This window comes from Bradysia coprophila (genome assembly GCF_014529535.1).
Source record: "Bradysia coprophila strain Holo2 chromosome X unlocalized genomic scaffold, BU_Bcop_v1 contig_35, whole genome shotgun sequence".
Classification (NCBI taxonomy): Eukaryota; Metazoa; Arthropoda; class Insecta; order Diptera; family Sciaridae; genus Bradysia; species Bradysia coprophila.
In genome coordinates this window covers 2,621,760-2,643,407 of record NW_023503325.1, presented here as the reverse complement: position 1 = coordinate 2,643,407, position 21,648 = coordinate 2,621,760, and the positions used below count along the sequence as shown (strand labels likewise).

At 34.5% G+C, this 21,648-nt stretch overlaps 2 protein-coding genes across 3 annotated transcripts in view; one reads left to right on the top strand and one right to left on the bottom strand.

The window, feature by feature from the left end:
- Positions 1–607: 607 nt before the first annotated feature.
- LOC119069528 (protein gone early) overlaps positions 608–21,648 on the bottom strand; it is a 49,854-nt gene continuing 28,813 nt past the window's right edge. For both annotated transcript variants that reach the window (XM_037173602.1, XM_037173603.1), the window contains 12 exons: positions 8,800–8,917; positions 8,042–8,135; positions 7,796–7,978; positions 7,606–7,727; positions 6,451–6,554; positions 6,272–6,375; positions 4,024–4,212; positions 3,367–3,551; positions 2,639–2,770; positions 2,413–2,574; positions 2,014–2,334; positions 608–1,953 (listed from right to left, as the gene is read on the bottom strand). In XM_037173602.1, the coding sequence (XP_037029497.1) occupies positions 1,866–1,953; positions 2,014–2,334; positions 2,413–2,574; positions 2,639–2,770; positions 3,367–3,551; positions 4,024–4,212; positions 6,272–6,375; positions 6,451–6,554; positions 7,606–7,727; positions 7,796–7,978; positions 8,042–8,135; positions 8,800–8,917 (1,802 nt within the window). In that variant the 3' untranslated portion in view covers positions 608–1,865. The remainder of the gene's footprint in view (positions 1,954–2,013; positions 2,335–2,412; positions 2,575–2,638; positions 2,771–3,366; positions 3,552–4,023; positions 4,213–6,271; positions 6,376–6,450; positions 6,555–7,605; positions 7,728–7,795; positions 7,979–8,041; positions 8,136–8,799; positions 8,918–21,648) is intronic.
- On the top strand, positions 16,610–21,432 carry LOC119069532. Its single transcript, XM_037173608.1, has 3 exons — positions 16,610–16,680; positions 19,942–20,842; positions 20,966–21,432. Exons 1-3 carry the CDS (start codon positions 16,666–16,668, stop codon positions 21,349–21,351), a joined length of 1,302 nt encoding a protein of 433 aa, XP_037029503.1. The 5' UTR covers positions 16,610–16,665; the 3' UTR covers positions 21,352–21,432.

The following is a 21,648-nucleotide window of genomic DNA, read 5'->3' as shown; positions in this document are numbered from 1 at the left end:
GCAATATGGCATAGTGATGAACGATTCATAATGTTTTCGAGAAACTGGCCCGAGCTTGATCAATTTTTAATGCACGAGAACCCAAAGCCCGAAGAATATTTAAATTTAACACTACACTTTGTCTGGTATGGAATAACGGATAGAGATATTCAAAAAATCGACGATAAGCGAGGGGCAGATATTTGTCAATTTCAAAGGGAAGATTTTCTGAAGATTTTCAATGATTTTGTTTGACGGTTCTACCGTTCTTGTTGGATTTTCGAAGATTTTTAAGAAATTTTCTTTTTAAGTCTTGAGGATTTTTCCTTGAATTTTTTATTAGTTTTCTGAGGATTTTCTTCGATTTTAAAAATTTTCCGATTTTCTGACGAATGGGATTTTCTAGATTTCAATTATTTGTGGACTTGACGAATTTTATAAAACTCTCTTTGTATCTATTTAAAATTGGCTTATTCGAACTTAGAATATTTTGCATTGTGTGCACAAATTTCTTTTTGGTAAACTTGTTTTCCGTGTCACTCGAACTGTATACCGGGCCCAATTATTTTAATTTTTTTTTTTAATTTCATTGATGAATCTAGTGCACAATTTTGCTTTTTTTTCTCTCTTTTTTGCTATGAAGTCGCCTGGGGCGAATAACATTGGACATTTTTTGTTTTGTTTCGAATTAATTCTTAATCTTAGTCAAACTAACGATAACAAGCTAACTAAATTACAATTCGTATAAAATCTGGACTTTTTATATATGCGAAGTAAATTTTGCCGAAGTGAACATGAAATGAGTACATATCAGCACATCATGCTCTCAGCTTAAACCGATTTATGTTGCAATGTCAACTCTATGTGATATTACGATCCAGATCCATGTTTCATTTCAGTCGACGCCTTCAGCATGTAAAACGATAATTTACATAAATCAGATGAAAATGAAGAGTCAAATTTTCGTGTGTTTATCTCGGCTTCGCCTCGGATAAACAAAATTCACACGAACATTTGACTTTTAACCTTTTGATCGAATGATTATGGTTAATTGGTGGGTCTGATGTGTTTGGAAGATAATAAATTTTGAGTCTGAACTACGGATGGACTGAAGAGGTGTCATAAGAACAAGTAAATGTGGAAATGAATTGTCAGAATTTTTAGATCTTGGAGATAAGACAACAACACAAACGAAACTATTTCATTCGGCGCATCGTCTTATCGACGACTCGAGCCGTTTAGACATTAAATAGTTTATTACATTGGATGCTGCGAAAGTAATTCATTACGTGAGGTACCCGTTTTGTGATACTCGAAAACTCACTCGTGACCAACAAGCTTCGATAGCTGTCTTTTCGACAAGTGTAGAGTGACTCAAAAAACACACGAACGAGTTTGCGAGCATCACAAAGTTGTTTCCGAATTAATGAATTACTTTCACAGCGTCCAATGATTTCTGGCTCATTGCCTGACAGAGAGTTGTTAAAGACAAAAAAATTCACGTAAATTAGCCGGAAATATTCTTCATTGTAATGGACCATTTTCGCAGCGGGCAAACTGATGTGTAATGAGCAACTTTCGCTGGGGAAGGCGGTAAAATCATAAAATCCAAGATGCATTTGCCATAACGATTTCTGTTTTATATATTTTTTTACTCAAAAGTCAACAAATAAAATCATTCAGTCCATACACTGAATAAATTCACTCACGAAAATAATAGAAAACCGCAGCAGATTGTGGAATTGTATCTGTTTCGGGACCATATCTAACACAGTTAACATTGCATCATAAGTAGGTGAAGTATGTAATATATAGGGAACGTCATTCGAGATTGGGAATTCCGAGTCGTAATTATAAAATCCAAAGTTTTAAACAGAGGACGAAATTTACACAATATTTTTGCACTGTTTTTTCGTTGCGGTGCAACTTAACGATTTCTTTAGCCACGATATCTGTTCCCAGTTAATGTTGAATCTGCAAAAATTAAATTCAAATTTGAAAAACCTTCAACCCAAGCTCCAAGTTAAACTTTACCCCTGTCGTGCCGGAATTTCCATTTCCACAAAAGCCTTATAATGCTTGTAGTGTCCATTCGTAGCTGAACAATACCGTTGCATATAAACCAATGAAAACAGCTGCATATCATCAAATGATCGTAAGCCGGGCTGACGTTTTCTCTGGCGCAGATCGAATAGATCGTAGGTGACTGTGTCGGGTAGTTCAGAATCGGGTACGGGTTGTGATGCTTCCATCAATCGCAGAAATTCGGCTAAACAGTTTGATGTGAACCGGCCAGATGTTACGTCCGATACCAGTGAGTCTTTGGCTGTTTGTGGTATTTTCGGGTCGCTTAGTCTACAAAAGAACGAAAGACAGATGGGGATAGAAAGTTGAAATTTCTTTCTCGGATTTAGCTGTGTGTCTGGTTCATACCTTTCTATACAATCTGTTTCTCCGAGTGAAAACGGACTCTTTGTTTTATTAACCAGTTTGTGGTTGGCATAAAATTCGTCCTTGTACTGTTCTCCAATGCGGAACACTGCGTTCAATAATAATTGCGATAATTCCGCACCGATTCTGGCAAAATTGAATGAACTGTTGGATTGAGGAATGGAATTAGCGTCGAAGAGATCTATAAACATCAAACCAAAAAACTTACATCGGGTATTTGAAGTGGAAAAATGGTTTCTCCACAGCACGATTCGACACAATAATCGTGTTAAGGTCGATGGAGTATTGAACCAATTGATTGTCATTGCTTCCAGCCAGCGAATATAAATTTGCGATTATCCTGGATTGGAAAATTAGTTGGTAATTGAACAGATAATTAAGGTTTTCGAAAAATTATCATCGATCATTTGTTCTTTAATCATTTTTAGAAGAGTGACATTTCTAGTGACATTCCGTCAGTTAATAGGACGTTAGAAATAACCCTTTTTTATCAGAAACATTTACAAAAATTAGTAGATTGAGCACCCCAGCTGTAAGTGTATCTGATTTCGAAAATAAAGCCGTCTGGCTGATAATTTCAATAACAAACAAAGCTCGTAATGTCCGCCACTGAATCTCTTTATCGTGGGAAATATTCTCGAAACGTATTGAGATTAGCGCTCAATTTGAATCGAATTGTAATCTTGGTTTGGCCTATTGCGATTTTATTTGCCTTCAGGAACTTTTTTTTTTTTAAACATTTTCCGACATTTCCCCAAATTTTCTCACATTTTCTTTTCTTGGAAAACTGGGAAAAATTGAGGAAAATTGGGGAAATCTAGGATAATGGACAGTTCAAGAAAACAGGGGAAAAATGTTTTCCCAAATATAGTCCGGCCTTCATGTCATTACTTTCATTTGCAACGAATTTATACATGTACATCCTATAAGACTTACTTATCGGTAACATTCATCGGTTCCAGCATCACCTCCATTTTGCGTTTCACAAACGTCCAATGAAATTCCAAATTGTCAAGGAAGTGCAATTTGCGCCAATAAAATTCTTTGTAAAATTTATTCAAATACTCCTCATCCTTCAGCAATTCAGCAGGGATTCCAATTTGTAACTTCATCTCTGATAGCTGTTAAAACATAAATAATTTACATTTCACCCTAACGAGCCAATTAAGAGGTTCCGAGCCTACGCTGAAATTGTAGCCTACATTTGTGCGTTTCGAAATTTTTGATCGCTGATATCTTTTTACGAGAGCCCTTTTTGAAAAATGTACGACCACATTTTCGAGTAAAAATATGTCAGCTTTGAATAAAAAATAAAATTGTCTGTGAAAGTTCCATGTGCTTTGAGAAAACTGTACCGATGCCCCAAATTTGCATCAAAGGTACACTTTTCTCAAAGCACATGGAACTTTCACAGACAATTTTATTTTTTATTCAAAGCTGACATATTTTTACTCGAAAATGTGGTCGTACATTTTTCAAAAAGGGCTCTCGTAAAAAGATATCAGCGATCAAAAATTTCGAAACGCACAAATGTAGGCTACAATTTCAGCGTAGGCTCGGAACCTCTTAATATCGAATGAAGTAGTTGGTTACCTTGTCGTTGATGTAAGTCGTTATCTCCTGATCAATTGCCACATTTTCATCGATGGATCGTTTCAATTGATGCCGCAAATGGTAGAAAATCATTTTAAGCAGCTCGTGATTGTAGTTGGTTCGATCTTGGATAAGGAAATCACTCGTTCGATCGTTGCCGTTGTAATTGACCGAATTGGGTGATGCGGTCTGTTCGAAGAAATTGTAAACATTTTATTTACCGAAAAAAAGTCTTTTTGCACCATTTGAACCGAAGAAAAAATAATAACAAGTGCAGGGATGTTTAGGGTTCACAACAAGGCATGCCTATCAAAGGTACTTTTCGTACTTAATTTAATCAAAAAATTTTAGGAGTTTTTGCGTTAAAAAAATTCCGAGCTCAGAATTTTTGTTTTATTACGGGGCCTTAAACGTTTTTAGTAGATTTTAGTGACTTTTTGATGAATTTTAATTGTATATACATCATACAAACATTACTAATTCATTCCAATTATTCCAAAGGTGGTACCATATCTTTACATCACATTTTATGAACTTTCGACGTACTCGGCATGTTACATAATTTTATCAGATCGTAATACGCTCACATCGTATGTGGTAATGAGTAGAATGAATTGGATCCTATCCACTAGTGTACACAGAAAAAGTAAAAGGATCAGTTCTTGTTAGGATTCTATTCATCCCAATTAGTCAGTCATCGCACGAAAACGTGAATTTCCATCCTTCTCAGAAGTGAAACTAAATCTTAAATCGTAAAGGTCATTGAAAACCGTGAAATGTAATGCACTGAACGATTTTAGATCCACTCGAGGCATTCAAGTTGAACTATTAACTTTGTGCATTTCACAATACCGTTCGAAGAATTGTGGGATCAGCGTGGAAATAATTTTTGCTCGGAAACAATGTTTATTTCACGAATTCGGTTCGCAATTATTGTGCAAACAAATTGACAGTCACAAGAAGATTCGCAGTGAGCCAAGGTTTTACTTCTAAATTGAGTTAACTAAGCAGAATGCTTACTTAAAGTACTTCAATAGTTTTGATGGAACGTCAGCACTTCTTCCTTTCTTTAAATTATAGTATAGACCGATAGACTAACTCGATATCAGCCCGTCATAATATCGGAGTTTTCAACCGTATATGACACATTCTTGGTTCTTGGAGCGATAGTGTGGTCCTAAAACAACTGTAGGTCTAGTCTATATCCCTGTGGGTTTGTATTCGAAGAATTATTGGTCAGTATTGGAAGTGGTCAGTCGTGCCTGACAATGTGAAAACTGGAAACTTGATTTTTCAGTCAGATATCTAAAACTCAAAAAAGGACGACCGCGGTAAAAATTAAAATTTCCTGAAATTTCAGGTCGAATCAGATAATTTCAGAAGACAAACCTGACCTGAAACTGGGTTCGTGCAAGCCTGTCACTGACAGTGTCAGGTCATGTTTAAGGTAACCTAAAACTCAAAGAAAAAATTTCCAGATTAACTTGTCTGGTTTCAGGTGTTGACCTGATCCCTATATTCAGGCTCAGATAAATTCAGATAGAATCAGGCTCACGTCAAAAAAGGTTCCAAAACTTCGTCAGGACAACTTTTAAATAAAAATATAATTTTGAAGTGACATAGTTACTTCCAATACTTCTCCCACACCAGAACCATACGTTGAAAACCGACTCGGATAACACACTTGGTATACTTATACCTTTGTCTCCTACCTACCTACTACCTAGTATACAACAAAAGTACTCTTAGGGTAGCGTAACGACATTGCACAGATTTCATGGTGTAAGCTGATATGGGGGACTGACATTCACATTTGACTCTCAGTAAAATCAAAGCGTTCTCTGCGATTATCAACCGTTCGTATTTCGCATCTGACTCTGAATTTTATTAATGAATTAGGCGTTAGAAATTTTATTTAACAAAATAAGTAAAAAATAAACTCATGATTATCCATGCGATCACTTCCGAAAATATTTTGATTGAAAACATCACCTTTGAACTGCTAATCCTAAAATCCACTCGTTTAACATTTAAAAAGTCTAAATTTGTATGATCCACTTCGGTACCATTATTTTCGATTGAAATACATTTACAGACCGTTGTGTAAGTGATCGGAGACTCAGCCTCAAAAATTTATTTATTTTTTTTTTGGCATTTTATTTGGTAAACATAGAGGGATGTAAACAAGGAAGTTTTTGTTTGGTTTTTGGTTGTTGTTGTGGATATAAAATATATTTGTTACACTCACCACTATCAAACGAGGATTTTGTCGTAGTCCATCAACGGCAAAGGGCATCCAATTTTTTATTAATTTTGTACAGAAATACCAGATTGGTTGTGGTCGCTCAATTCCTAGATAAAATAAACAATAAGCTCAACGTTAACAAAGAACTTATGCCACAAAAAGTGTCTATATGTCAACATTACCGTAGATATCGCTATAAAACTCTTGCAAAGCCGCACGATATTCTCGTGACATAAATGGCAAAAAATGACGCACCAATGACCAAGTTAAGAAGTTATTCAATGGACTGAAAATTAATTTTTCATTTGTTTTAAAATGTTTTAATGATAGAAAAGGTAATTATTGTTGTAAAATTCAATAAACCACACACACAGCGAGGTTCATATAGTCGGTTAATCACAATACTGATCATGTAAAAACATCTATTGTTTGGTAACAATTGGGCCAACTTGATTTATTGAGGTCTTCTCATCTCAAAATTGACTTGGAATACGATTTGTACTACACAATCGACCATTATAGGCTGACTCAACGATTTTATTTATTATTCACTCTTAACCTCTGAAAGCTTAACGTCCCTAACTAAGACAACTTTCACCACCTGACATAATAGTTATAAACTGCAGTCCTCAACAGTCGAATAATATTTACACAGATCTTCATCGCCTTCCTTGAAATAATACTTGTTATCGTCCGAGCTTCGGACTAAAAAGTCTTTATTGGAACGGCTAGTCATCTGTTATCTATTGTATCGACAGAAATAAGTTATAACCACTGGTAAATGTGCTCTTATAATATACGGGAACGTATGTTAAAATGAGTGAAGTACAAGATTTTGCATCAAACGCTACGCATATTTTAAACAAAAGAATTGACAGATACATTATACCACGATTGCCATTTCGTAGAAGCTAATTCAACAGAAATTGGAGTGATGGAAATTAAATATTTTATGAACGATACCGATCCACCCTGGTGTTCATAAAGCAACACGTGTCGTAGGTAATGATAAATAAAAGATTCCACCCCTGTTTGGAATTTTTTATTTTGCCAAGTGTGGCGTTTGCAGCTCGAGCTGAAGATTTAAGGAAGGTTTAATGCGATTTCTCAAACGATCTTCTTGAGAAGTAAGATTAGACATTGAGTAACTAAATCAGTCACCCCTCTCACAAACTGAAAGTCCATTTCAAACTTTCAAACAGTTTCCTAAACAGTCGTTACAACCGATCCCACTTTTCGATAGAGGGAAGCATTAACCAAATATGTTAGGCCTAATGATGAATTTTGATAAACCAACTTGCTGAAGTGCTACCTCAACTATTTTGGTCAATACTTACGATTCATCTGTTGTCGATGCGATTATCGATAGCTGAGTGAGCAGTGCTTCATCCTCTACCAAAATCAATGTTTGATCATTTAGTTTTGAGAATGTTGTAGTAATGGTTTCACTAATTGGCAACTGTGAACAATAAAACATTAAAATTGAGAAAAACATGCAGCGACATAACGCGAAAAGATTTCACAAACCGAAGGTGCTTTCTTTTGCACATCTGATAAAGTTAGTATCACATGTTGTCTCCGTTCTGGCAAACTATTAACGATTCGTTTTTCAAAATGGAAAACTTCGTCGGCAAATTTTCTGGCGTTATCGGATACAACTCCAAAGTTGATGGCAAAATCTCGTAGTAATAGTTTGTATGCTCTGATGATCTGTTGATAGTTACGAGAATTTTGGTAATTATTTTTTATTTAAAGAAAACGAGATTGACCTACCTTATGATCGGTCTCTAAATTGTAAAACATTTTATGCGGCAAACCATATTCTCCTTCAGATATTTTGATAATATTACCGAAAGGTTTTGAGTTTCTGCAATAAATAGAAAATCAATTTAAATTTATTTTTCTTACAGACAGGATTTTTCTCATTCAGATGAATCCTACGCAACTGTTGCTTTTGTGCAGTTTTTTTTTGTAGTTACAGTTATAGCGGGCACGGGTACAAAAAATGTTTGTCGTAGACTGATGCACCAAGCATACAGCAAATTTTGATTTTTTACAATTTAGTCCCGAATGGCCTAAAATTACATTTAAAGTCTGCGCATCCGCACGAGCTCAACGATCTGTCGCATTTCGAAATAGGTGGACATTTGGCCGAGATATAAAAAAAATTTAATTCGAGAGAATTGACGTCGAAGTTCATTGAACGAAGTGAAAAATCCTACGTTACTTTGTGTTCTGCGTTTCCAGTTAGAGATTTTTATCCTGGACTCAACTTCATATTTTTGTAAGAACTTTGGGAGCAGAATCTGTTCTTGATTCGAAAATATTTGTTCTGAACAGATGGGCATCGTGTGCTCGTCTGTGTGTGTTGTGTATGGTCAATGAGAGAGTATTGGTATGGTAGAACAAATTTGTATGAAATAGATATTTAAGCTTCCAGAATTGTACTACTTCGTCGCGGACCGTTGACTGATCAAAATTCACAAGCATTTCGCCTGGTTCGCAGTAATTCGTTGTTCATCGAAACTTACCTATTTACCACCGAAAATTTGAAAAACGGAAATACTCCGTATTTGGACTGAATCGTTATCATTGCTTGACGGAAATCCCAACTGTTCGCCTGCCAGGTTTCTCCATAAACCCATCCAACTGAAAAAGACAAAAATAAATTTAAGTAAATCGTGAGATAGGTCGGTGAGATCTTATGACAATATACTAATGTCCTAACTGAGGGGAAGAGCTTCAACTAAATTTTAGGCCTGTAGTGGCCATATGGCCAGAACCGGAACCGGAAAATGTCGGGTGCGTTTTTAGTCCACTGCGCATTTTCAAATTTACTATTTTTATTGTTGTGACAGCCTTAATGTCCGAGTTTGTCTTTTTGCAGCCAGTCAAGCCCTGATTAAAGTAATTGGAAAAATTTTCTTTCTTTCGAGTCTTCTAATTAACTTTTACCGGCTGATTAGTACTGACTTCTGAATCAAACTCGTCTCCATTGGACGCTGTATTCATCAATGCTTTGAACGATATTGAAAGTGAATGTTTTTCCAAAGGCGTTTCACGGGCCATGTAAGCGATGGACGTGATCCACTCTTAAAACAGTATGACCTACATTATAAATGCACTTGGCTATCAAATATATCAACGAGTCGATTCATTCATATCACCAGTTGCTAATAGTTTGGTATAATTTGCGTGCATTGCCAGAAACACAAACTGTGTAAATTTCAGTGCAAATTAGCCATGACATTTTTGCGTAAGGTGTACGCTGATTCATTTAATTTATTGTGGGAAACTTCCGTAAATGACAAACTAAAATGTTCGCTAAATCCTATACTCTAATTCTTTCTTTTTTTTGGGCAACGTTTTTCTCAGCCTTCGCACCGTCGTTTTTATTGCGAATTTAAAAGGACAATGATATATATCAGAAGTCTTTTTAACTAATAATCAATAAACAACAATCAACCATTTAAATAATAGACTTACAACGAATTCGTATATTGGTTTTGTTCATTCATGGAATTAATGAGCGTCTAACGTTTTTTTTCTCCACTTTTTTTTCTCTCGACTGTATACAATTGTAAAAGAGATGCAAGGACAGTGTCAAAGAACTCTTTTTTTCGGCTGCTTCATTTGATTAGGCTTTTGACACAACTTTCGATTATTTTTTTTTTGTTTTAAATTTTTGTTTATTCAAATTTTATTAATGAGATACATCTGTAATTATTGGATTTATTGCCACTAATCGGCAATCATGATCAATTAAAGCATTAATACAGATATTGATGGTTAACGCAACGTTCATATTTCTTTAATTTTTTACGGACTGAATGTTATATCAAACTTATTGAATGTTTTTAATCGACACATCGCTCCCGCCCATGTATATAGCTTTGTTGTGTTATTAAATTCTTGCATATGAATAATTAGACGAGAAGATTGTGCCAGATTTGATTTTATTAAATTGGTTTCAGTTTTTATCGAGAAGGAATCTGATTGCTTGAACAAAATGTACTAATATGATGACTCTATAGTATAATGACCCATAGAAATTAGTGTCATATTTGTGGCCAAGACATTCTTATTCTTTACATCATATTTTTACCATGAAGCCATTATGGCTAATTTTTGTGCAAAGATGAAAAAATGATCTACATTTTTTGTACATTTGCACAAAAATGAGCTCTAATGGTTCCATTATAATAATTCAAATAGATTTGAAGAGTGTGTCGGCCAAAACTATATGAACTAATTTCTATGGATCTTTTAGTCTTTTTTAAATCGTAAGATTTATTTTATTTCTTTCCTCTTTGTAGCTTCTATTTTGATTAAATTAATAGATTGTGGAAATAGTTATCGTCACTACCGCAAAAATCAGCGATGGGACGGACTTCGAGTCGGTCTTTTGAGATACGAAATTCAAAAATCAAAATCATTGAAAATATTGTTCGATGAAGTGACCGACTTGCCGACAGCGTCAATCATTGAGAGTCCTGTAAAATAGTGCTCAAATCCACGATGCATCGTAATAGCCCATTTTCGAGAAAATATTTTCTTTTGATTTTCTCGAGTTTTCTTAGATTCTAGCAAATTTTTGAGAAAATTCTAGGAAATTCAAGAAGATTAAGAAATTTCCAGACAGCCAAGAATATTCAATAAACGCAAGAAAATTTACGGAAATTTTAGAAAATTGGAAGAATATAATGAAGGCCGTACAAAAACGACATAACTACATCCCTAGAACTTCCACGAGAGATCCTCGCCTTCGATAAGTGCTGGAAATTTCGCACTAACTAGAAGAACCCTTTTACGTTAATTAGGGAAATAAGTGTAAATTGGGGAAGATTTGAATGTGATGTACGGCTACGACAATAACCTCTATAGCATACAAACTACGTTTGACGCTGTCAAAATACCACCTTATTCCTTTGTAGAATAATACACTGTTGACTGATTTCTAGTTTTACAAGTAAAATGCAAAGGTTACGTTGCATTTTTACCACCTTAATAAATGTAGTTAGGTTGCCAGTTTGGTTGCAGGGTATATTGGCAACGAATGTTAAATTTCGCTCAAAACTAATATGACAACTATGAATGGACTAATATAAGTAGTATGCCGGAAAGAAAATTAGCGTGTGCAACAAGGTGCGAAATCACAATGATTTTTAACACACGTTCGATAGAATTAATAGAATTATTTTTTGCGGAAGTTATATCCACGGAATAGATAGATATATTAGCAGTAAAAAAAATCTTTTGTACAAAAGGAAATCATAATTGAATTGAAAAATAAATGATCAATGTCTTTGACTAATATATTACATCACAATCATTTTGTTAAATCTTGAAACACACAATGACGCCTAATCGTTAATGTAAAAAAAAAAGTTTTTGATTGAAAAATGTTTTTTTTTTCGTTAAATAAACTTTACTCCGCCCAAAACAATCATTTTTTACGAACGAAGGGTAAATATGATAACAGACTTTTTTTTTTAATTCGATACAAAGACTGCGTATGGCGATGAATGAATGTTGAAGGAGACTGTCTTGTTTGCATTTGGTAATTAGTTCGCTAATTAGTTTTTACATTAAATTTAAGCAAAAATAATAATAATAATTAAACATTAAAACGAACAACAGAGCTAAAATTTTCATTAACATAAATTATGAACAAACATTACCGGTGGCTAAATGCGGCGATATATTCAAAGCTTTTCTTTTCATAAAACTTTATTGAATATTCTGAAGTCATAAAACGATGGATTCGTGAATCGAGATTTCTTAAAAAAAAGCATAAACTCAAACCCAGAGCAAACAAACAACTGGCCTTACTTCTGCCTATGACAAGATAATTTTTCTGAGTATCGTCTGAACAAAGTCAATGGGGGATTGAAGTTTTTATAATTTATTTTTAATCGACGTAAAACATTATTCTAAACAAAAATTTGTTCAATGGTATGTCTCTAAAATGCACTGATCTTATTATAAGTTCGTCTAAACGTCGAAACGTACAGCCGCCCGTAAGAAAATTACAAAATGGCGGCCTTATATTTTTGATTTTCCACTGTTTTTTAGAATTTCTTTTGATCAGAATTGTCGATGCTGTAGAACACACCTTACACATACTTATTTTCATCGAGACTGGAAACGGCCTCCTACACATTTTAGGCGTCTTTTGTAAATAAAATTAATTTTATTAAAAAAATGTGTCCATTTTAGAGGCATACCTAGAACAATTTTTTGCTTAGAATAACGTTCTGCGTCGAATTGGTCGAATCAATCCCCCAATTATGTTTTCTAATCAATTTGCCGACAATTTACATATTTTCAACACTATTTTATTTGACTAAAGCCTTTGGTTTTGAAATTAACGTAAAAGTATTGTTTCCGTAGTTTACGACTCGTAGAGATTGCAAGACGCTCAATTTGGACCGCTTAACAAAATGCTGAGTTTCAATGATATTTTGGCATCAAGATTACCAGTCTTGAAGTGTGCCAGTGATTTGAGGTCGTACAGATGCACAGAAGATGGGAAAAAATTTGGAGGATGAAGTCGATACGGTGCATAGTTCCTCACTCTACGACTTTTTTTGTTTTTAGTTTGGTCCTTTGGTTTTTATGTTCTCCTTATTCTAAAGTACGCCTGCAGCCACTGGACTGTTAGCATCTACCATTTCGTAGATCTACCCTAGAACAATGAACTTTTCAGGGTATTTTTCTAACATTCTTCCTAGGGCTTGTTTTTTATTCACATTTTTTCTCGAACTCTAAGAAGTTCAAGTTTTTCTGTTTCGACGTAATAAATTCGGACCACAAGAATAAGAATTATTCAACATCTTAACACATATACTGAAACACCAAAAATTGTTAAAATGATTTCGATGAAAAATAGCAATAAATTAAGCAAATTTGATGGTATTGTAAAAAGCTACGGTTATGTTATGATCTCACAGTCATCACTGTAACATTCTGTTGTCGAAAGAGATTAGAGAAAAAGTTTGTTTTTTTCGTTGTTGAAGAAAGTTCAAAGTGAATATCACAAAAAATCGTTTCGATCGAGGTTTTCGATTTTATCGATGAACTTAAACTACTGCACGGTTGTCACAATTGTAAGTGAAGGAACTTCAAGTGTTATTTTAAAATTAGTATGTGCGTATTGCCTCCAAATATAAAAGTGGTAAATATTATGAGCGAGGCTAAGAAATTGTATAAAAATTGTTCAAGAATGCGCACCACGGATATTATGTTGTAGTGGCACACAAGATGCAAATTATAATAACAAAATGTTGTAATTTTTGTTACCATACCGCACAGATACCGTAAGCCATCTAATTTAAATTCAAATGATCAGGTCGAAAGTGGTCCTTAAACTTGAGAAAAATTAATGTGAATTGTTGTCGAGTGCACACAACACCAATTCAGTGAATAATTAAATTCTACAATCCATTCGAAAGAAACAAAAAGATCGCTTTGTTGAATTGAAAAGAACCGCAACAAACAGAAGAAAGAAAAAAAATTATTTGATTTAATTGTGTAAACTTTATTGACCAAGGTTCGGACAGTTACCAAACCAATTTTTGGTTATAATTAATTTTGATAACAGAGATTGAATGAATATTGAAGATAAATTGACCTTGTAATTGTCATTCACTAAATGAATGGGTTCGCCATACCATAGTGGTTTGATCTCGTGAAAAAATTAACATTTTTTTCCTACACTGCATTTTTTCTCTGTCAGTGTGTAAAAAAACAGTAAACTTGAGAGGATGCTTGAGATAAATTAAATATAAATTGCGGTTCATTGACAATACATAATAAATGATGCTATTCATGAGTAATTATAAATTGATCGTTCACACTTACACTCTAACATAATTCAACAAAATTTAAAAGCAACCAAATTAATGCGAAGCCTCTGCAACAAATTTGCAAATTATGTCGCACAAAATTCATCTCGAATTCATGACAATAAAAACAATAAATTTTTTCGTAACATTTCCGATTTTACGTAAATTCCAGCATTTATAGCACGAAGTGACTGTTGGCAACCGGTGCAAATAGTTATTTCTGCAATGGCGCTGCGAAAGGTGAACTTTCTAATGCCTAATTTGGGTTCTTTTTTTCACTGGTTCAGTGTTGGCTTTACTTTTCGTCACCAGTTACAAAAAGTAAACTAACGACTAGGGACGAAAAATAACTATTATGCAACCTAGTGCTAAATGCTATTTATGTAACAAGAATCGGCTTCGCCTCGTATTGGCAATCTGACATCTACTGCGATAATATACCAGCATACGATTCGTGTTGCATACAACGTTTTATGCAATGAAGAAAATCGAATAAATACCGAAGATATCTTACGGTGACTTCAGTAACACGTGGCTTGCAAATCCTTTATCGCACTAGTGCGATAAAATAAGCTCATACGACATTGATCACATGGGGCGTAAGTTACAAATATTATCACTGAATTGCATAAAAGCCATTTATCACCTAGTTGCATACAAAAAAGGCAACGAAAGTTTCACTTTTCGTCACTTAGTTGAGAAAAATGTCTATTGGCAATGAGTTAGAATGTGCGAGCCAAGGTTTTTTTTGTTAAACCTGTCCTGTCGAAAATTGGCATTTTCAAAACACAAAATATCCACCTAGCCCGACCCGAGTTAGGAAGCCCGAACTCGATTATACCCGTGCAAAAAATGTAAAGTTTCAGTGCAAATGATTGGTTTTCACTTAGTTTTCAATTACTAGTTTGGCTAACAGACAACACATCACACAATTGTGTTCTTTTGAACATTTATTTTATGAGTATGGACATGAAAATGAGACAGAAAATTCATTTTCAATACGATCTCTCTTCAAGTTAAAACCAAAAATAGTTAACAACGATCGGTTCGATCTAATTGATTTTTATAAATTGTATATGGAAGGCGTTTTGTTCGATTCTATTAAGGAACTCTTTTGAAAAAAAAACCCACCGAACTCGGTGTCATTTTCCAGTGGACTTCTTTATAAAAACCAAGAAAGGCATTCGTACTTTGAAACCAAAACAACGTTTGAAAAAATCCTCGACGCTTGTGTGGCTTGAGGTGATCGAAGACCGGAAACATCCACTTTTCTCATGGAATATTCTCTAGATACATGGAACGTAAAAGCCCGTGACTACTCGGTCATACGACCATAATAAACCATTGTAGTGTAAATTTGAGACTCATACTCGAATAAATCCGTGCACAGAAAAGATTTGACCGAGAAATATTTTTTGTTCAACTACTCAATTTTTCGGGATCAGGTTGAATTAGTTGCAGTTACTGTCTTGATCGTATCGACTGAATACGACTGATTAACTGTTTTAAGTAATGTTTACGAAAGTGATATCCTCGAAGCTCTTTCGATCTTTGCGAAAATCTTTGCGGACAACAGCGGATGCGAATCTACTAATTTAAATCAGAAGATCGCGTGTAGAAATCGAAGTCAAAGCTATGAAGTGTAGATCATTAAAATTTAAAATAAATAAATCCATAAATAAATCAGAGGACACTCTAGTTGTTTAATTAATTAATTAATTTTCTTCCTCTTTCCTTGCACAGAATTTTCAGTGCAATAAGTCACCGATTTCCGCAAAGAATTCGAAGATTTATTAATTTCGTGAAATTTCAAATCGATTTTCAATCAACGAAATCGAAACTAAAATAATTTACCAAAGTCAACGGAAAAATTAGTAAATTTATGATGGCAAACATGGACAAAAAATTGAAATGATTTTTTTTTGTCGCTGCTCAGACTCTTTCGATGATAAAATCAATGAATGGCATAATACAACCGATCACATGATCAACGTATTATACGTGTTTTGCATGGAATTTACGGTCTGAAGAAAATCTCAATATGAACGGAAAAGAGCACATCTAACGTCCTAAGACAAAGAGATATGAAGGAGTCCATTGATAATAATAATTTTAAAAAAAATGTCCGTACGTCATTTTTACCGAAAGGCCGCCTAAATCAAGACTTTCGACTAGGCCTCTCCTCTCCAGCAAATTTTTTTGTTGTTGTTTGTATTGAAGCTGTTTAGTATAAAGAACAAAATTGTAGTACTGAAGCGAAAGATGCGTAAAAAAGGTGTGAGGTCATTAATTGAATACTTACTCATCAAATGGTATTTTGATATTTTTTTTCCCCAATCGATCTTATCTTATCCAGTAGCTAATTCTCTTGATTTTTTTTCTTGGTATTTTTTCTTTCAAAAATTTTTGTATATTGGCATGCTAAATGGATAGAAGAGCGAATCAACAATCAATTCATCGTTCAATATATTCACAGGTTGATATAAAAAGCGAAAGTAGTTTAATATTCGGCATCAGTCTTGTCAGAAAGTTCATCGAGAACATTGTAAAATGCGTGCAATATTGGTGAGTTTTGAACATCATAGTCTTAGATGTGACCGGTTATATTTTTCATAGTGTGCTAAAACGTGTTAATTGGACATTTAGTTTATAGCTACTAAGCATGTGAATAATCTTAAACAGTACCAAGGATTACTTAACGATTACGTTTACTGTTCAAGTTGGAATGCAAAACATAATTTAAATGTGATGATAATTTCGTTGATTCTATTGAATTATAATGTGTGCATGGTGTGCAATTAATTATCGCCCTTTTAGACGTCTTAAAGTTGTGTTCACGTTATCCGATTTTAAGAAGTTGCAATTCGAAAAAGTTTGTTCAAATTGAGGTTCGAATGAAACAACAAAATTAATTGAGATTCAAAATATTTGGAGAAAAAAATTTGTTTCGAAATTTTGAGAGCGAAAAAAAAAAACATTTCTTTAAGCTTAAACGAATTGATATTATGTATTCAGTCAGATGTCTTATAACATCGTTCACATAATTGTTGCTGAAATTGAAATTAGATCTTCATTAGTCACTAGATCTTCTCGTAATCAATAAAAAAATTCAATTGATTTCGGTTAAACCGGACCGGTTTGATATTCATCGTTAAATCTCTATTTTATGCGGCGGAATATATATTTTCAGGTTAACGTGCAATATACCTGGTCATAGTTGAATGAAAATATTGTTCTTGTACATAAATGCACTGGGATTTTGCTGCAGTTACTACCTTTCGTAGATTCGCATAGCCTACACAAACGATATTTTCCTCCGTACTAAAATTTTACCAAAATAAGTAGATCGAATTGCATCACTATGATCGAAATGCAACATTTCGAATTCGGTATTTTAATCTGGCTTTGACAAAGTCTCCTTTCGATAAAATTTAAAATCTTTTATAAAGGAAGAGATTTCCTGTTTGTAGGATAATGGAGGCGAAAAATTGGAAACCGAAAAATTTTCTGATTAGGGAGTTGATGTGGTTTAATGGGTAAACAAGAACAGCTTTAAATTTTTCGCGTTCATGGTATGCTCATAGTAGAGTGCAGAGTCTGTTAAAATTTATTTTATAATTCATTTCTTCATCCGATAATTTACCCAAAATTAAAATTCTGAAGTTAAATTGGAATTCCAAACTTTATGCATAGGAAGAATGTTTCCACATAAAATTCGTTTAACAAATGTAAATTAGAGTCAATGTGTCTTAATTACGAATCCTTCTCAATATGGGTAATGCATGTGGGTGTGGGATAGATTGAAACTGATCAAGTTGTTTTGTTGGATTCGCTGTGATCTACTTCAGGCTTCGAGGATATTTGTCGTAAATATTACATAAAACATGAAGTTGATCAGAGATGGGAAATAAATTGTCAATTTCTATAGAAATATCTCAGTAGTTACGGTTATTTCGTTGCAAGGCGCGAGTGCGTACTTAACAAATAAATTTGGAAATTAAAATCTAGATTTACATTTGTTAAAGGAAATTTTTGTCACCACAAATTCAAACCATCACAACCCCCAAATCAGAAAAAATGTCGATATCGACTCTTTTGAGAGTTTTGTACGTAATTTGAAAAACGTTCCTTCGAAAAACATTTCAATTTATATTGGTGAGAAAGTCATTCCACCTCAAAACTCTCTTCTCTTAAAAGGATCCCGTCGAATCGACATTATACAAAGATATTTGAGAGCAAAATCTCAGCTTGATCAAAAAATCATTTGAAAACATTTGTCTAACTGAGATTAATTTGAATAAATTATTCTGATTCCAAAGTCAGTCCAGGGTCTATTTTTGTAAAATTTTCGAGTCAGTCAATCGATTTAAGAAGGTAATAGATTTACAGTCAGAGCCAGTGAAATTTCAGCATGAATTTGCTTCAGTTATTTTACATCACATATCAAAACTGTGTTTACGTCTTTATACGGTTTTACCACCACAATGCGTGTGCGTGTAGCAGCTCTAATCGTGTAAAAAGTTTTGATTTTACACTTGTTTTCATATTGTTTCAGCCATTGAAAATGTCCTCAAACTGAGGTCGCTATATTTGGAGGAAAATGAAAAATCTTTAAATACAGTTTTTAATATTCAAAAGTATCGACATATATTACATTCCTTATTTCTCCAACTTCTCTCATTTCTCCATAACTAGTATATGAAGAAATGAGAGAAGTAAGCACAATAAGAAATGTATAAAATGTTGATACTTTTGGAATGTTAAAAACTGTAATCTTGAGCCAAAAAATTCTTTCAAATTTACTGCTGCGCTCACAAAACACAGTCCAAAGTTAAAAGAAATTACGATTTTATGTGTGGATCATCTGAAAATTAGCTGAAGCAAATTCATGCTGAAATTTCACTGCCTTTGACTGTAGTGAGAATTCGAATATTTTTAAATCACTCTCAATCGCCTACGAATTGATATCTAATGCGAAGAAATACTCCAATATACGAAATTTGTTGCATAAAAAACTCTCTTTTTTGCAACGAAAATTTGCATATTAATCGTACAGCGAATGAAATTTCGGTCATGTTTTTTGTCGAGCCCGAAAACCGCTTCTTTTTTATGTTTTCTTTTTGTGATATACATAATGAACATTATGGCTACAACCTAGCAGCAACTTGGTCTAATGCACACTTGAGTGTGTCAGTCACTAGTTCACTAATGTGCAACCGCATCAGTCAATTAAAATTAAGTGTAAAAAGTGCAGTTTTCTAAATGCAAACGGCAAAAAATATTGTAATTTTAATAAATTTTATTCATCGACATTTCCCTTTTGTTAGAGACCAAGTACAATTCAATTTTAAGATTTATTATTATTGAGTGGTTTTGGCGACAAGATGTTCGAATTTCACCGTACAAAGATTTTCAAATTGAATTGAAAGCCGTTAGAGGTAATGAAAACGGATGACAAAGAAACCAAACAAAGTTTTGCGCAAACAATTGTATTTCGATGACGATCAAATATATAAAAAATTTGAACGAATAATCCAATGCATTATTGGACTCAAATGATTTTTCTTAATCAAAGCCTTCGAATGCAATTAGCACGAACACGCAAATATTTAAATTATATTAGACGAAGCATATACGTCGAAATAGTGCGATGAGCGAATGAGAAAACAAATTAGTAAATAAGTTCAATGTCACAAGAAAATAGAAAAAAAAACCAACAAAAATCTTCGATTGCCGATAAATCTCATTTAAAGAAATATCAATATTTGCACAGTGTTCCCGCCCTACCCAGAAGTAAATTCAAATCCAAATTTTTATTTGTTGCAGATAATTTCGTCAGTTTTGGTGCTAGCCACTGCTAGACCTAACCCACCTGATGCAAATAATGGATATGAATACAATACACCACAAGAAAATTACCAGGCAGCCGTGCCCGAACAAATCAGTAGTGGGCCAGCCGGAGAAACATTGCCCAACTTTGTTCCAGTTCAAGCTAACGATGGTCCAGCACTGCCGCCCGTCTATCCACAATCTCAAGTTCCCGACAACTTTGTGCCAACCGGTCCATCAGACGTTCAACTTCAAGGTGTGCCTCTGTACTCACAGACATCTCCAGCACAACAGACCAACATAGAAAACCAAGAACTCACAACCGGACCAGAGACATATCGCAATACGAACGACGAACAGCAAAAACTACTTAGCTCATCATATGATGCACTTCCAATATCGGGAGCACCACAACAGCAACAAGAATCATCATTCGTTGGTAGCACACAACAACAGTCATCATTCAGTGGCAACGCACAGCAATCGTCATCATTCGGTGGCAATTTCCAGCAACAACAAAGTGTTGGTTCTTCATTCAGTCAAGACAGCCAGAGTGACGAATTACCACCAATCATTACTAAACATTTCTACGTTCATGCTGCCCCTGAAGAACCAGAAGAATCCGAAGGACCCAAATTCGTGAACATTGGCCGAAAGCAGAAGAATTACAAAATTATTTTCATTAAGGCACCAACATACGGATTCAACTCACAAGTCATTCCCATCGTGCAACCGAACGAAGAGAAGACTATCGTCTATGTATTAAGCAAAAAACCATCGTACAATCAAGACATCTCACTACCACCAGTACCAGTCACTGAACCATCCAAACCAGAAGTATTTTTCATTAAATACAAAACTGACAGAGAAGCTCAGGAAGCTCAACAAAAAATTCAAGGTATGTAACGAAGACGCTTAGTTCGGTGTAGAACACAAATCGTTATGAAATTTAACTTAGTGTGGTATACCGTTCTCTGATGTAGAAATCGCCAATATATTCAATTCATTATCTTTTTCACAGGCGCATACGAATCGAACACCTTTACCGGATCAAACGACAATGTGGCCACCAACATTGGAACGGCCATCAGCGGCTTCCAAAACCAAGGATTATCAACTTTCAATTCGTTTGCTGGTCAAGCAACTGGTATCCTAAACAACGTCGGTACAGCCGTTACGAATCAATTGTGTGCTGGTGGTTCGAGTTGTTCGGCCGGTACAAAGCCCACATCTGTCGCCCAAACTCAAACTGCGAACGATGAAGAACAGGTATCTGCTGGTGCTAGTGAAAATACGATCGTGGAGAATTTAGTCGAACCACAACCGGAAGTAGAACAGCCATCACAACAGCAATCACTGCCACAACAAAATGACATTCGTGAGGAATATTTACCACCACATCATTGAACACACACTCTGTTTTGTTAAGTTGTTTTGCTCAAATTTGTATATACAAAGAATGTCGAGGTAAATAAAGTGATTTTACACGAATTGATATTGTCTTTCTTCACGTGCTGAAAAAATAGTTGTTCAAGTTTCGAGGCCGAAAGGAGGGTTTTTTTCCAAATTTTTCTGGGGCTTTCGGCCTCTATCAAAATAATGATCGGTTTTCGGTATTTTTGCAACACGTGAAAAAGCCTAAAAAGTGCCGATCAATACAGACAGTGTCAGTTAGACACTCAAATCATATTATGATCGAAATGA

Coding starts and splice junctions, on each gene's coding strand:
- LOC119069532 (XM_037173608.1), top strand. Junction 20,843..20,965: donor AGCTCAACAAAAAATTCAAG/GTATGTAACGAA, acceptor TCTTTTTCACAG/GCGCATACGAATCGAACACC.